The following is a 12978-nucleotide window of genomic DNA, read 5'->3' on the forward strand; positions in this document are numbered from 1 at the left end:
GGGAATCGCGGGTAACGCACCTTAATGGGATTGGCGTTCGCGGAACGATCATTAACGTCGACGCGCGGATCCGAAGAGAGAGAAAGCGAGAGCAACGTTTTGTCCTTGGTTTCCGCCACGTCCTGGTGCACAACCTGGGGAACAACGTGGAAGCACGCTATAAATCCGCTACAGTGGATCCTCCTGGGACGTCCGCCGACCCCAGCGCTTTCAAAGTTGCGATAATTGCGGCCGGTTAAGCGATTATCCAAAGAAGGTCTTACCGGACGTAGTTGAGTAATGATGATGGGGTATCGCGACATCGATCGTGTATCACGATAGCTTGCAATAATAGGCGCTTGTACGATCGAAAGGTATACGTTTTCGTCAAGGCTCCCCTCATGATCGACGCCTGAAGCGCGAGAAAATCGCTGTTAGACGAATATACATTGCGTGTACACGCCTTACTTTGTGTGCAACGACGTGGACAAACATTAATAAGCGGGCAAGCATAATCTACTCTCCGTCGTGCTTAATACTTATGATTAGATTAATCAAGGCTGCAACAGCGTCGCGTCTCGTTCTGCGCTTCTATAACAAATTTATCCGAGTATTCTCGAGAAAAGTGCATAAATGTAATAACGTTTAACTAGAAGAAATGACCGTGCGGATCCGAGAGAGAGAGAGAAAGAGACGGAGAGAGAAAAGGAGAGAGAAGAGAAATAAATGGCCCGGATGACTGATAGCGCCGGACTGCGAAATCAGTCCCGAGGTCCAAAAAGACAACCGGGAATTAGCGATGTCGCTGCATCAAAGTTAAGCCTACACGGCCGGTTGGGACAGACGTGAGATTACGTCGAGCGACAAGTAGAACCAGAAAGGCTAATGAGTAACCGAGTTAATACCAGGCTCAGTGCCGTGCCCGCTGTCGCATACACGGATAGATAAGTATATATGCATACACGCGTATACGCGTTAGGATGTGTGATACGACTACGTACACGAGAGCACGACTTTCTCTCCCCTTTCTCTGTCCGCTCGACGACGGGATCTACGCGTACCGGCCCTCGGTTTAAACCTATGAATGCATATTCAAGATACGAATGTTTTAAATCCAGGCAGGATTATTCGCCGACGAGTAGGTAGGTACGCTTCTGGCCTGGAGGATCGCGCGAGAAAAAAAAAAAAAAAAAAAAGAGAGGGAGAGAAAGAGAGAGAAAGCGGCGAGCTCGCCGGGGTGTATAAAGACGGGCTATTTTATTATTTTTCATATCGACAAGGGAGGAAGAGAGGAAAAAAGCGGAGAGCACGATGAGAGAACAACGAAGAAGCGGGATGGAGTGGCGCCGGGGGAAAGGGGGTGGTGAGGGATTAACGGCGATAAATTTCGCAAAAATAGGGGCTTACGCTGTCGCGGGGCGACAGTCTAATCCCAGTTCCGCGCACCACTCCCCCTCTCTCCCCCCCCTTCCCCTTTACGTGGAGATGAGAGTACAGCTCGACGTAGGATCGTCGCGCGAGAAGCGTCGCTGCTGGTGGCGATGCTGGCGAAGGTCCCCGCTTATAGTTTTTGCAATTATCTTCCTGACACTCAAGAGACTCTTTTTTATTTATTATTTTTTTAGCCGTTGCTTTTCCTCTTTTCCTGCAGTCAATACTCGCGAGATCCGATCTCGATCCTCTTCTCCTCCTCCCGTATACCTTCCAGCTAACAACTTTGAATAAAATTTTTACAACCGCGCAGACACGTGCATAACGAGATGGCTGTTTTCCAACCACCCACGATGTCTTCTTCGCGCCATCAAGACTTCATCGCGAAACTTCATCAAGTCGCCCGGGTGGCTTCGGCGAGGGACGAAGCGTCGTGAAGTCGAGCGGAGGTTGCATCCGTTGCGGTTTCGTCCGTAATCTCGTGAGCGACGCGAGTGGGCGAGGGCAGAGAGCGCGCCGAAGTGGGAAAGAAGGAGTTTCGGCATTCAGCCCGACGTCCAGAACGGACGCAACAATGGCCGCGCATCAACATAATTACAGTTCGCCTCGGTTAGCGGTGCGCGCGAGCCCGACAAGAGCCAAGTATTATATTCAAATGCGAGAAGCGAGGCGGCGCCAGTAAGCAAAGCAGAACTGCTGAAGGCAAAAGGGGTTGCCGTGCCCCGCGGCGGAGGTTGAAGGTTGTAAGTTCACGGAGGGCGAGATGAGGTAGGGTAGGAAGGGAAGAGAGGACGAGGACCGAAGGACGAGCGAGAGGACGCAGAAATGTCGCTTCGAGCTGTCCGGCGAGCACCAAGAAAGGAAATTACGTCGTCTGGCTTGACCCCTCCGCTACCTTCGCAACGTTTCCTTCTCGCCATGAGAGCGAAGGTTTCGGTGACCGCATAGTATCGATTCGTTTCACTAGTTTTTAAAGACGCTTTGTAAACATCGTCGTCTCGAATTCAGATATTGTCATCATTTTTTACTGAATTTTTCATACTTTTATCGTAATATTTTTCATCCGAGATATAATAGAAACATTGTTACTTTTAATTGCATATTTTTTTATCAATTCAAAGTGAATTTTGACTTAATTTATTTTAATATTATATCTTGATGTACATTTAAATCGAGAAAAATATTTTCTCGCGCAGAACACGCGAATCACGTAACGCGACATTGTCGAGCGTGAGAATCCTTCTGTAGGCACGTCGTAAGATCAAGGAATGCAGACGGAATAAAAGGCGTCCCCGGAGAGAGGAAGGCGGAGGAAGAGCGGACGATACAAGGGGATACCGAGGGCAAGCATTGACTTCCCGGGCGAGGAAGAAACGAAAGGCTCGAGGATTTGTTCGAGCGGAAAACTGCCGGTCGATGTATGCAAACGTCTCCTCCACGTTCTTCGGTGCCGATAGGGTGACAACGGGCGTGTCGTGTCGCCTACGGGAGCCGGCTTTCCTCGTCGCGAAAGAATTGTCCGTCCGCGTGACGCGCGCTCCTGGCGAGCATCGGGAAGCGGAGCGGATGCAAAGCGCGACCGCGGCCAGGCCGGACCTCGTGGACCTTGACCCACGACGTGTCAAGGACGAGCGAGCGTTACCGGAAACAGGTGGATAATAGCCGGTCCAGGGGTGCCAAGGGGACAATAGATGTCAGCCGGTACATAGCGGTACCACGACGGGATCGAGATAGCAGATCTAAGTGGGCCATACCGCGCTACGGTTATGGCGGCATAAAACGCTCCGCTAGTACCGAAGGGGGCGGCTGCGCGAGCACAGTCGACGGGTCGTGCCGTAGTCAAGTTGAGTGCCGGAGAGAGAGCCCCTTTACAGCCGAAAAAACTGCCGCTATGATTGTCTATGCAAATTGTTTAAGATATCCGGCAGTCCCGCGTCTTTTGCGGTCGTCGTTTCGCGAAAACCGACACGCCGGAGACTATTGTCGGCAGTGGCGCTCAGCCCTGATCTTATTCCTCAATCATTTCAATATCCAATATGCATTACGACCGTCTGCATTATTTTAACGGAATACGATATTTTAGAACACGGGGTAACTTTTATCATTTTATTCAACGGCGCACGAGAGACATCGAATGTTTGATTAATTATTAAAAATAATTTATGAACGCGCAATGTGTCGGCTACGTTTCTTTAAATAGGCAAACAGATAGAAATGAGATGTGTACAAGCTACTTGTTGGCTTTATCGCGCTATAAAGTATTAGAGATCCCGTGTTGCATCATACCTTGATGGCAATACGGATGAATTAAAGATCGTATCAAGATATATTGCTATAGCGGCGCACGAGCGGCAAATGAAGCGCGTTTCATTATCGATCTCGATGGAAAGACGTTAACGTTTCGGTCTTTAGAACTCTACCACATGCAGGTAATGGCATTACTGGTTTGTGGTTTGCAACATGCCGGCCTTACGTATCTTAGATAGCTTATTGATTGCACTTTGCTCTCCAATTACGACAATGTAGAAATTGCAAAGACAATGTGTCTACTCTTGTATGCCAGATATGTATATAGCTTTACAATTTATTTGCATTTGATTTTTTAATTATAATTGAAATAATTTTTATTGCTGTCAGTTTTTGATAATTTTTTTCTACAAAGTTTATACTCCATTTTATATATAATTTAATAAATTCATACATATCTAATAAATTCTTGCTTGCTTACGGAAAACAATTGTGAACAGCATCCAATACGTGAAATAAAGTGCCGTAAAGTGTGGAGCTAGCAAATGTGATTTCATAGAATGTTTCCATTGATATAAGAAGACTACAGTGTGTATCAGGACGAAGCATGGCCGAGAAGAAAAAGGATAGTGGACGTGACAGCGAGAACGGTAAAGCAATGGGATAAAGTGGTTGTAGAAAATTGAAGAACGAAGGGAACGACGAAGTGGAAGAAGGAGTAAAGTCGCAGGAAACTGCAAACTAGACGGATATGTCCCTTCCGGTAAATTAAAATGGATTATATATGTGAACTCCACCTTCAATTTTACTTCTCTCCTCTACCGCATTCTCCAACCTGCCTAGAACGTCTACTAACTAATTTATCGTGCGGAATTTAGAATGAGAAAATATTTAAAAATCGAACGCATAATCCCATTTTCAATTCAAGAAAGAAGAAGGCAATAAAATCCACAAGAAATTTCTGCTGAAAAATTGAATCTCAAGGAACGTGATTATTTTTTGAATGACATAAAATTAATCGATATTATATTCTCGATGGATATACATAAATCTGTCAAAACAATATTTAAGTATTTTTCACGCGCGCGTTATTTTATCAAATATTTAATACAATTAGAAATTAAACAAAGCATAGAACACACCTTGTATATATTCGTGTGTACGATTTAATTAAATTTTAAAACCTGATTAACAAAAATATCAATTATTTTTGAAAATAATAGAACACTTTACGAGCGCCTAGGGATATACCGTATAATATCATCTGAAGGTGTACATGAGAAAGGATGACGAGAAGGGAAGTACTAGGTCGGTATCCACAATTCTGGAAAGCCCAACTCCGCCGTCCGGGGAAGGTCGGGACACGGAGTCGACCATGATGTATGCTTCTCTTCCGTCTAATTAAACTTGGGGAGGGTCGCAGAGTTGGTTGGTGCGCCGGTTGTACGGACGGACGTACGTACGGTCGGACTGACAGCGAGGGGCGGATGGCTTTCAAAATGACAACCGGAGAGCGAGAGAGAGAGAGAGAGAGAGAAAGAGAGAATCGACACCATACCGAGTGAGAGAAGGACGGAAGAGAGATCCGTGCCTCTCCGCGAACGCATGAAACGGTACTTATAGCGAGAGTGGGATCACCATCGACTTCCTCCCAGGAGACTCGATGCACTTAACTTCTATTACATTATTCATACGCGGCGATAAACAATTCGCTGGAAAAAAAAAAGAAGACGGAGCCAGGCCGGACGTTCGTGCCGTACAAAACTTTTATCGGGCATTGGCAAGCGTCGCGATTTTCGAAAATATCGCCGAGTCAGCGTAACGTTGCAAAACATGCGAGCCTGTGCGGGAATCTGCGCCAACGAATACATAAACTTGCTTTTAGGAAATTCCATTAATCTCCAGTTGCACTCCGCCACCGTATACACGAAGTTCGTTTTGTGCAATATATCGATTATTTGAGCGAGATTATTCTCTCTTTTTTTTCTATCAGTTTTTATTCACCTTACGATTATAACAAATACTATTCTCTCTTTCACTCAATAGTATCTTACGATATCAATATGAGGATCAATATTTAATTTTTCACATTCTCTTATCGACAGAATCAATCCATATAAATTATGATTTAAAATAAACTTATACAAAAGCGCGAACACTTGTGCATGATCTTTTTTGTCAATCGCTAATCGCGCTTTCTGGTGAATTGCCTAATCCAAGTTGATTAATAACTATTCTACAGCACACCCGTATAGATTTGTCCCTATAGATAAGGAAATACATATGGCAATACATATGGTATATTAGAGAAAAAGCAATAATATTAATAGTTCCTTCAAAGTTGCGAATCCAAATCGAGAATGATCATTCAGTTATAACAGTATAATTTTTTTCCAGAACCGCGCCTTACAATATAATAATATATGCTGCATTTAAACGTCGCGTCCTACATTAAAAAAAAACATTCCTCTCAAATCTCCAATTCATATCGAAATATGCATTGAATAGGCAAGGCGTTGCCATCTACATTGCCATTCTATCTTTCTATACTTATTTTGCAACATTTATATGTCTCTACATCCGTTAGTCCCTAACACCAAAATTATATTGCAAATCATTACATTGTATCATAGAGATTGTTATAAATTTCTATTTTCTATATGTATCTGTGTGTGTATGTTAATGCATTCAATCTTTCTCGCAATTTTATTCCTCGCAATGCGATCTTTTATCCTCCTTCATCCTCTCCTCGCCGTATCTTCTTTTTTTATATGTTTAAACGCAACGATCGCTATGCATCCGAGTATTCGCTTTTCCACATCGAACGCTACTTATTTCCCTCTAGGTTTCTCTTCATCTATATCTGAACTATGTGTATACATACATAAACTATGTCTATTCAACCGTGCCGCGGTTGCCGCTCGGCTGCTTCCCGTCTACCGTGTCAATGCGGACTAGCTAGCTGCTAGGAAACGGGACAGACCATTGGCGCGCCCCAACAAATTCCTTGGCGCGAGACGTCGCGCGATTCCGAATGTTTAACCAGCTAGATTAAACGACGGCGGAGCCGATCGGTTTACACGACCTGGAATTCTCGACGGCAATGCTTCCTATACGACACGAAACCGGTATGAGCGACGATCGGCATATTCGCGTTAAACACAATGAATTTATGGCAAATACCACTTTGACATGTCTCGACTCGCCAAGTATCGTCGAGGAACTTTGGAACGTATCGTATAATTTTCCGTTGATTATCGAATTGTTACTGTGCGACGTATGCTCAAGTTCGATTCGCGACAAATTACGGCAGATCTCGAGAGATTCTTATGATGAGCGCATCGTCGTTACGGAGAAAGCAGGAAATTAGGGTATTAAAACGAAGAAACGTAAGATCGTAATTCGTTCAGCAGAAAAAAGGCAAATGTCGGGCTCTTAAAGACCTTGCCACTTGGGTAAATACACGGCGGGCTCGCGCCAGTTACTCTTTTAAGGTGTAATATGTATCCGGTGCACCGAATGAATTCCGGTATAGTCGCTTAATCGCTCGTAATAACGCCGAGACGAATGCGGCGCTCTCCGAGACGACCGTCGCGAAAAACCTCCGTAATTTCTGGCACCGTATAATCGCTCGCGAGTCCCGTGAGTTCTGATGCGTCTTGAATTTGACGTTTCTTTCCGTCATTACGCATTTTTATCTTTTTACGCGACAATCCGATGAACTTCAAACGTGAGAAAGGCGAGGGGCATTCGTATTTTCTTTCTTTGTTTCAGTTTATATTTTAAAATTCCACAATTTCAAAATTTAACATATATGTTTAATCAAAATGATATCACTATAATAATTACAATTTAAAATAATATTTTGACATAAATAAAAATGAAATAAGAGTAATAATAAAACAAGACCGAGTTATTGTCCCGATGAGAAGGCAAGGCACATCAGGGATTAGTGCGTGCATATCGACCGAAAACTCTCTCCGTACTCCCGAACGTACATCGAAACAAACTTTGAACGAATCGACAGACATCGAAACTCAGTCGTCGGGGGACGGTGCATCGAGTCCCGATGCCACCGTCCATTTACACTAAAATCCTTTTAACTTCGGCATCGCACGTGCGAGGGAAAGAGAGAAGGAGAGAGGAGAGGGAGAGGTCGTTAATATTCGCGAGAGCCCTCGACGACGCGATTAACCAAGAGGCAAGAGAAGCGCCGACCACGAACTCGTCTTTCTACGCGAGCGAGCGCGGTATCGTCATCGCGCAAACAACGTATATGCATTAAACCATGAACCCACTATCCCTGACGTCATATCCAATACACGTTCGGGGGTTGCTGAAGCCGCGATACAGTATAGGGAAGCGAGGTGGCGGTGGGACGGAGAGCGAGGAGAGGGATGAACGGTAGGTGGCTGCAGGGTGGTTTCGAGGGTAGCTGCCAACCCCCCCAGTGCGGTAATGGCATTAACCGAGCTGCAATATGATTACCGCTCTCGCAAGGTAACCTGATCACACCCGAAATCTATGGGGTGTCCGAAGTACGGGCGAACAAGAGAGATAGAGAGAGAGAGAGAGAGAGAGATAAAGATAGAGAAACTTGTGCACAGTGAGGGACAATGTATTGCTTGGAATAGCCGCGCAACGTTACGCAACTGCGGCGACCGCCGTCGACGCCGGGGTTCGGCTGCCGTTTCTCCCCCTTAATCGCGTTGCGCTTTTTGCGGCTCAGATTACCCGTGAATCATTAGATACTCGGGGCCCCGGTAGAATCGTAGAGCCACCACTACCACTAACGTACTACGGATCATTCCTTATCTTGGTATTACGAGATTAGCCTTCTGTCGTTTCTCTCTCTCTTTCTCGTTTTTTTAACTCTTCTCCTTTTGTTCGACAGAGTGTACTTTTTTCGCTAATTGCCCGCGGATTTTGACATTGACACGTGCCGAAAAACGTGGAATTCTTTTTGTCTAAAAACTCAACGAGAAATCCGGATAAGGTCGTAAAGATATAAATGTGTCGTATTTTTACATTGAGACTGAAATAAAATTTTACGCTATTCGATCAAGTGACGAAAAGCTATTAATAGTTTGAAACATGAATATATTCAACGACACATTTTTGTCTTTTTACTCGCGATTATAAATAAAATACACGAAAAGATATATTCACGGATGAAGTTGACAAACAACAATCCGTTACTTCGACGCTGATATCGTAACGCTCAACAGATTTCGAAAATAAGAAGCATCCTCGATGTGCTATAGAAAGAAGACTTACCGTGAGATGTTGAAAGAGCCACGCCCTGAGGATGTTCGTCGCGACTTTAGGAAAGATACCCCGTTTCTTTTGGTTTTTCTTCCCCGACGAATCGTCGTCTTCCTCTCCCGTACCCTCGCCGCTACCGATACTCGCGTTACTCGCGTCACCTGCAACAGTAAGAAGGGAGCCAAGGTCACCACGTGCCGTCTCGGTAAATATTCTAAATTCATCGCAAATTTTTCCGGATTTTTTCCTTTTTACATATTTTTGTAAAATTATTTCTATTTTAAATAAATATCGCAAATATATTTTTTAAATCATTTAAGTTCAAATTTCAATTTTATTGTTATCAATAAAATTTGCATTAAATCAAATTATTTAATTTTTGATAAAAAAAAAAACTTAATGAATAAACTAAGTAAGAGAAATCGATTTCGAGTTGCGATTAAATCGCGAGATGCCTCGCACGTCGAAGCAGGATTTCCGACGCGTTTAAACCGCGCTCCGATTTTCGGTCCATACCCTGGTGGGCGATAACTACCTCGACCCTAGGGCTGGTTCCCATGCATACAAACACCATTAAGCCACCCGCAATCACCCAGCCCCCTTCGACCCGGCGGACCCTGTACACACGCTTCGTTCTCCGGCTCAACCGCGTACCCCTGCCTCCTTCCTTTCCACCCTACTTCACCGTCACCCCGCGTGCATTAATTCCCCGTCATTTATCAATCTTAGCTTTTTAATTGCACAGTCACTGGGGATTCGAGAAGCGGGACAGTAATGAGAGATATTAAGACGCTTTTGGTTGTTCTCCGATAGAGCTAATGTCATTTTTTTATATTATCAAACGTGTTTCGAGTTAATCATTTTACTCTATGATGTGCACATAAAGGTGTTATATATGCTTTTTCTACCTATTATTAATATATTATTAAAAACGTGCATTATATAAAAATTGCAATATATATTAAATTTTTTAATAGGTATGTACATTGACATATAATCTAAATTCTTGCAAATAGAGAGACATTTTATCAATCGTGAATTTTCACTTGGCAAGATATACGATATTACAGATTACGCGGTTGTGATGATACTACGAGTACGATCGTTACCGTTGTGACGTGGGATGGCGATTATGGAATAAAATGCAATTTCGTTGGAATTCCCGTGATGTCCCGGCGAATCAATCTCCCGGACGAGTCCGGGCGCCGGAAGTTCGAGGTTCCCTTTATTCCTTCTCCTCGCAATCAGCCAGAAAGGAGGGCTACTTACGCCGGCGGATTATAAATGACCGAGCCTTATCGTGGTGCCCAAGGCCCCGGTTCCCAAGGTTCTATCGTAACAGAGAGATCAGGGTGAGCCCGGCGCTCCCAAGGGGTTCACGATGACAGGTCGCCCGGGAGCGCCGACGACCCACCCCTCTCGCTCGCCAAAGAACGGTCTCGTGTCCAAGATTAACTTTGAATTCGTCGAGCGAACCGTCGTCGGGCGAGGGATGGGCGATGGCAGAACGAAAAATTTGTCCGTCGTAGGAACGGACGGACCGGAACGACGGGAGATCGATGGAAATCGGTGCCGCGTACGATGTATTCTCGCGTATGCCGCTTCCCCGAATCTCTCCGGGGGAGAGAAAACGAGAAAGGGCGTCGGATCTAGCCTGATGGGCATTCATCGCGTCGTGACGCAATTCGTTCCGATGATCCGTACAAATTTTAAGAAACGTTATTCAATCTTCGGTAATCGAATGAAACTTTCGATGCTGCATAAAATAGTTGTAACTGTAATTTGCAAAGAATGAAATAGAATAAAACGAACGAATTCCAAGACGTTAAGGTAGCAAAGTATATACGTCAACTTTATGAATACGTTCGATTAGTTTCGCGTAGATCGGCGATTTCTGATGGTCAATTTTTTTTTCTCGTTGACCAAGCTTGTTTTCCATCCGGAACGTAAAACCCATCGGCGACGGTCGTTGCGTATACGGCAAAAACGACGTTAGATGTCCACCCTCTCTTCGACTCGGAAGGCCGTTAATGGCGCGCCCGCAAAGTCGAATAGGGCGGCCTGCGAGCTCATAGAACGAACGGTGGGTGGCTAACGGAATAACGGAATGGCTAACGGGAACGTCCCTCTGATTGCAGTTAATTTACTCGCTGAATCGGGTTAATGTAGCGTACCGGTCGTACCGTGCTGTGCCGTGCGGTTCCGTACGACGGCGACCTATCGGTATCCCGGCGAAAGAAAATGCTTTCCTTCGCCGGAGTATCGTTCATCGTGCTCGTCGACTCGGACCGAATTCTTTTTAATCGCGCAATAACTTCTTGCGCGATTAATTCAATTTCGTAATGGCGAGCACCATTATCTAAACACAGTCTACCGATTTCTATCTCGAAGGCGGAAAAAATTGTAAATCGCACGGAAGAATGGTAATTGGAGCAAGTTCTAGAACGCACCTGGAGACGTAATAATTTATTAGTAGCGCGTAAGAAAAATATCTGCGAGGCCGCATTAAAATATTATATTATGAGAGCGATAATTCATACGGATAACACGGTTTCCCTTGACAGATCGTTACAGATCTTATTTAATTTTAGAGATAGTCGGCTTTAGATACGTTGATGCACATATGTAATCCAGCTGCACTGGTATTTCACGCGCGAGCATCCGCCCACGTAAGCTGTCATCGATAATGTAATGTCGTTTCTCGTCGGTCGTCGCAATCGAACGCGCGTCGTGGGATCGTGAATCGTGATCGACGACCCACGCCGAGCGTTCTGACACGAGACAAATGTGAGCTTTGTGTATACAAATATTCAACATAATATTCTTATTCAAAATACTCATATCGTAACTCCAAAATATATTTTCCCGTTAGCTTATATTAATATCCTCAAACAATTGTGTTACGTCACGAAACTATATCTCTGCCATTACCACTGAATCGTGATCAATGAATATGGTTACTCATATCTCGATGCGAGTACACGAATACCTATATCATTTACATCCTCGCCGTAGAAATTGATAGCGCAAGGCCACCTACGCATCTCGCGATCACACAATGATCATAGGTATATATATCGACGAGCGGGTATTCTACGAAGGGTGTGATACACAGAATGGTAGCACAGAAATCTACCGATGGGCACACGCATGCTCTTGCGTAGCACGAGTGCGTTCATTCACACGTGTACTCTCGCGCGCGTGCTATACAACGCGTTTACGAGGACGCTCTCGGTGCAGGCGGAACGGACGTCGACGGGGGTAGAAGCCATATCGTCCGCGTGTTGATTTACGCGGCGTACCGCGCATTTTTACTGCCGCGTTATAGAGATTTAAGTGCGGCCAATTATACGTTTATGCGCCGTCTCCGTGTCTGCTCTCTCTCTCTTCCTCTCTTTCTCTCGGTCTTTCCCTCTAGCTCTTCCGACTCCGTTCAACAACGCTTCCGACCAACGCGCGAGTGCCCGGAACGACGCGTCCGGTTTCTTTCTTCCTTTCTTTCGACCTGTCGCAGCTATACTTAGCGAATGGAAAATGGGCGAAGTCTCACACACGTCGGCGATAATCTATTTCGAGTGAGCCAGATCTATCGCGGTGCGCCATTCTCAACATCAGAAAATATAACTCTTTGCTAGATGTATATCGCGATGACGGCGGTAATAATTAGTCAATTCCGATTTCCGTTTTAAACTAGAAATACTAATTCGACGAAAGAGATGAACTACGCACGATCGAATTTATAGCTATTGTTAAATTTGCGTCGAGAGATCCGTGTGAGACATCTTAAATTTAGAAAATGTCCACTTGTATAATATTCTCTGTATATCTCGTCTGTCATTCGTTCGTGTAATGCCGAACTATCTATACATAGGTATATTATGGAATTACATAATTCATTAGATTCGAAAATGTTTGGAAACTCTCCGGGGAAATCGATAGACGATAGATGATCACGTTGGGAAAAAACGTCAAGCCGAGAACATCTTCCTCGAAGACGAGGTCGCAGCCTCTATTTAGGGTGGCCGCGCAAACTGTCGAAATAACCAGCGCATATGG

General features: G+C 44.7%; 1 protein-coding gene across 1 annotated transcript in view; it reads right to left on the reverse strand.

The window, feature by feature from the left end:
- Positions 1 to 12978, reverse strand: part of LOC146723417 (homeobox protein homothorax-like) — a 199432-nt gene that overhangs the window by 141016 nt on the left and 45438 nt on the right. The window contains exon 3 of the mRNA XM_085481965.1: positions 8935 to 9083. Coding sequence (XP_085338091.1) covers positions 8935 to 9083 — 149 coding nt within the window. The remainder of the gene's footprint in view (positions 1 to 8934; positions 9084 to 12978) is intronic.

The sequence above is a fragment of the Nylanderia fulva genome, unplaced genomic scaffold (assembly GCF_048542155.1).
Source record: "Nylanderia fulva isolate GAGA-0341 unplaced genomic scaffold, ASM4854215v1 Scaffold2, whole genome shotgun sequence".
Lineage (NCBI taxonomy): Eukaryota > Metazoa > Arthropoda > Insecta > Hymenoptera > Formicidae > Nylanderia > Nylanderia fulva.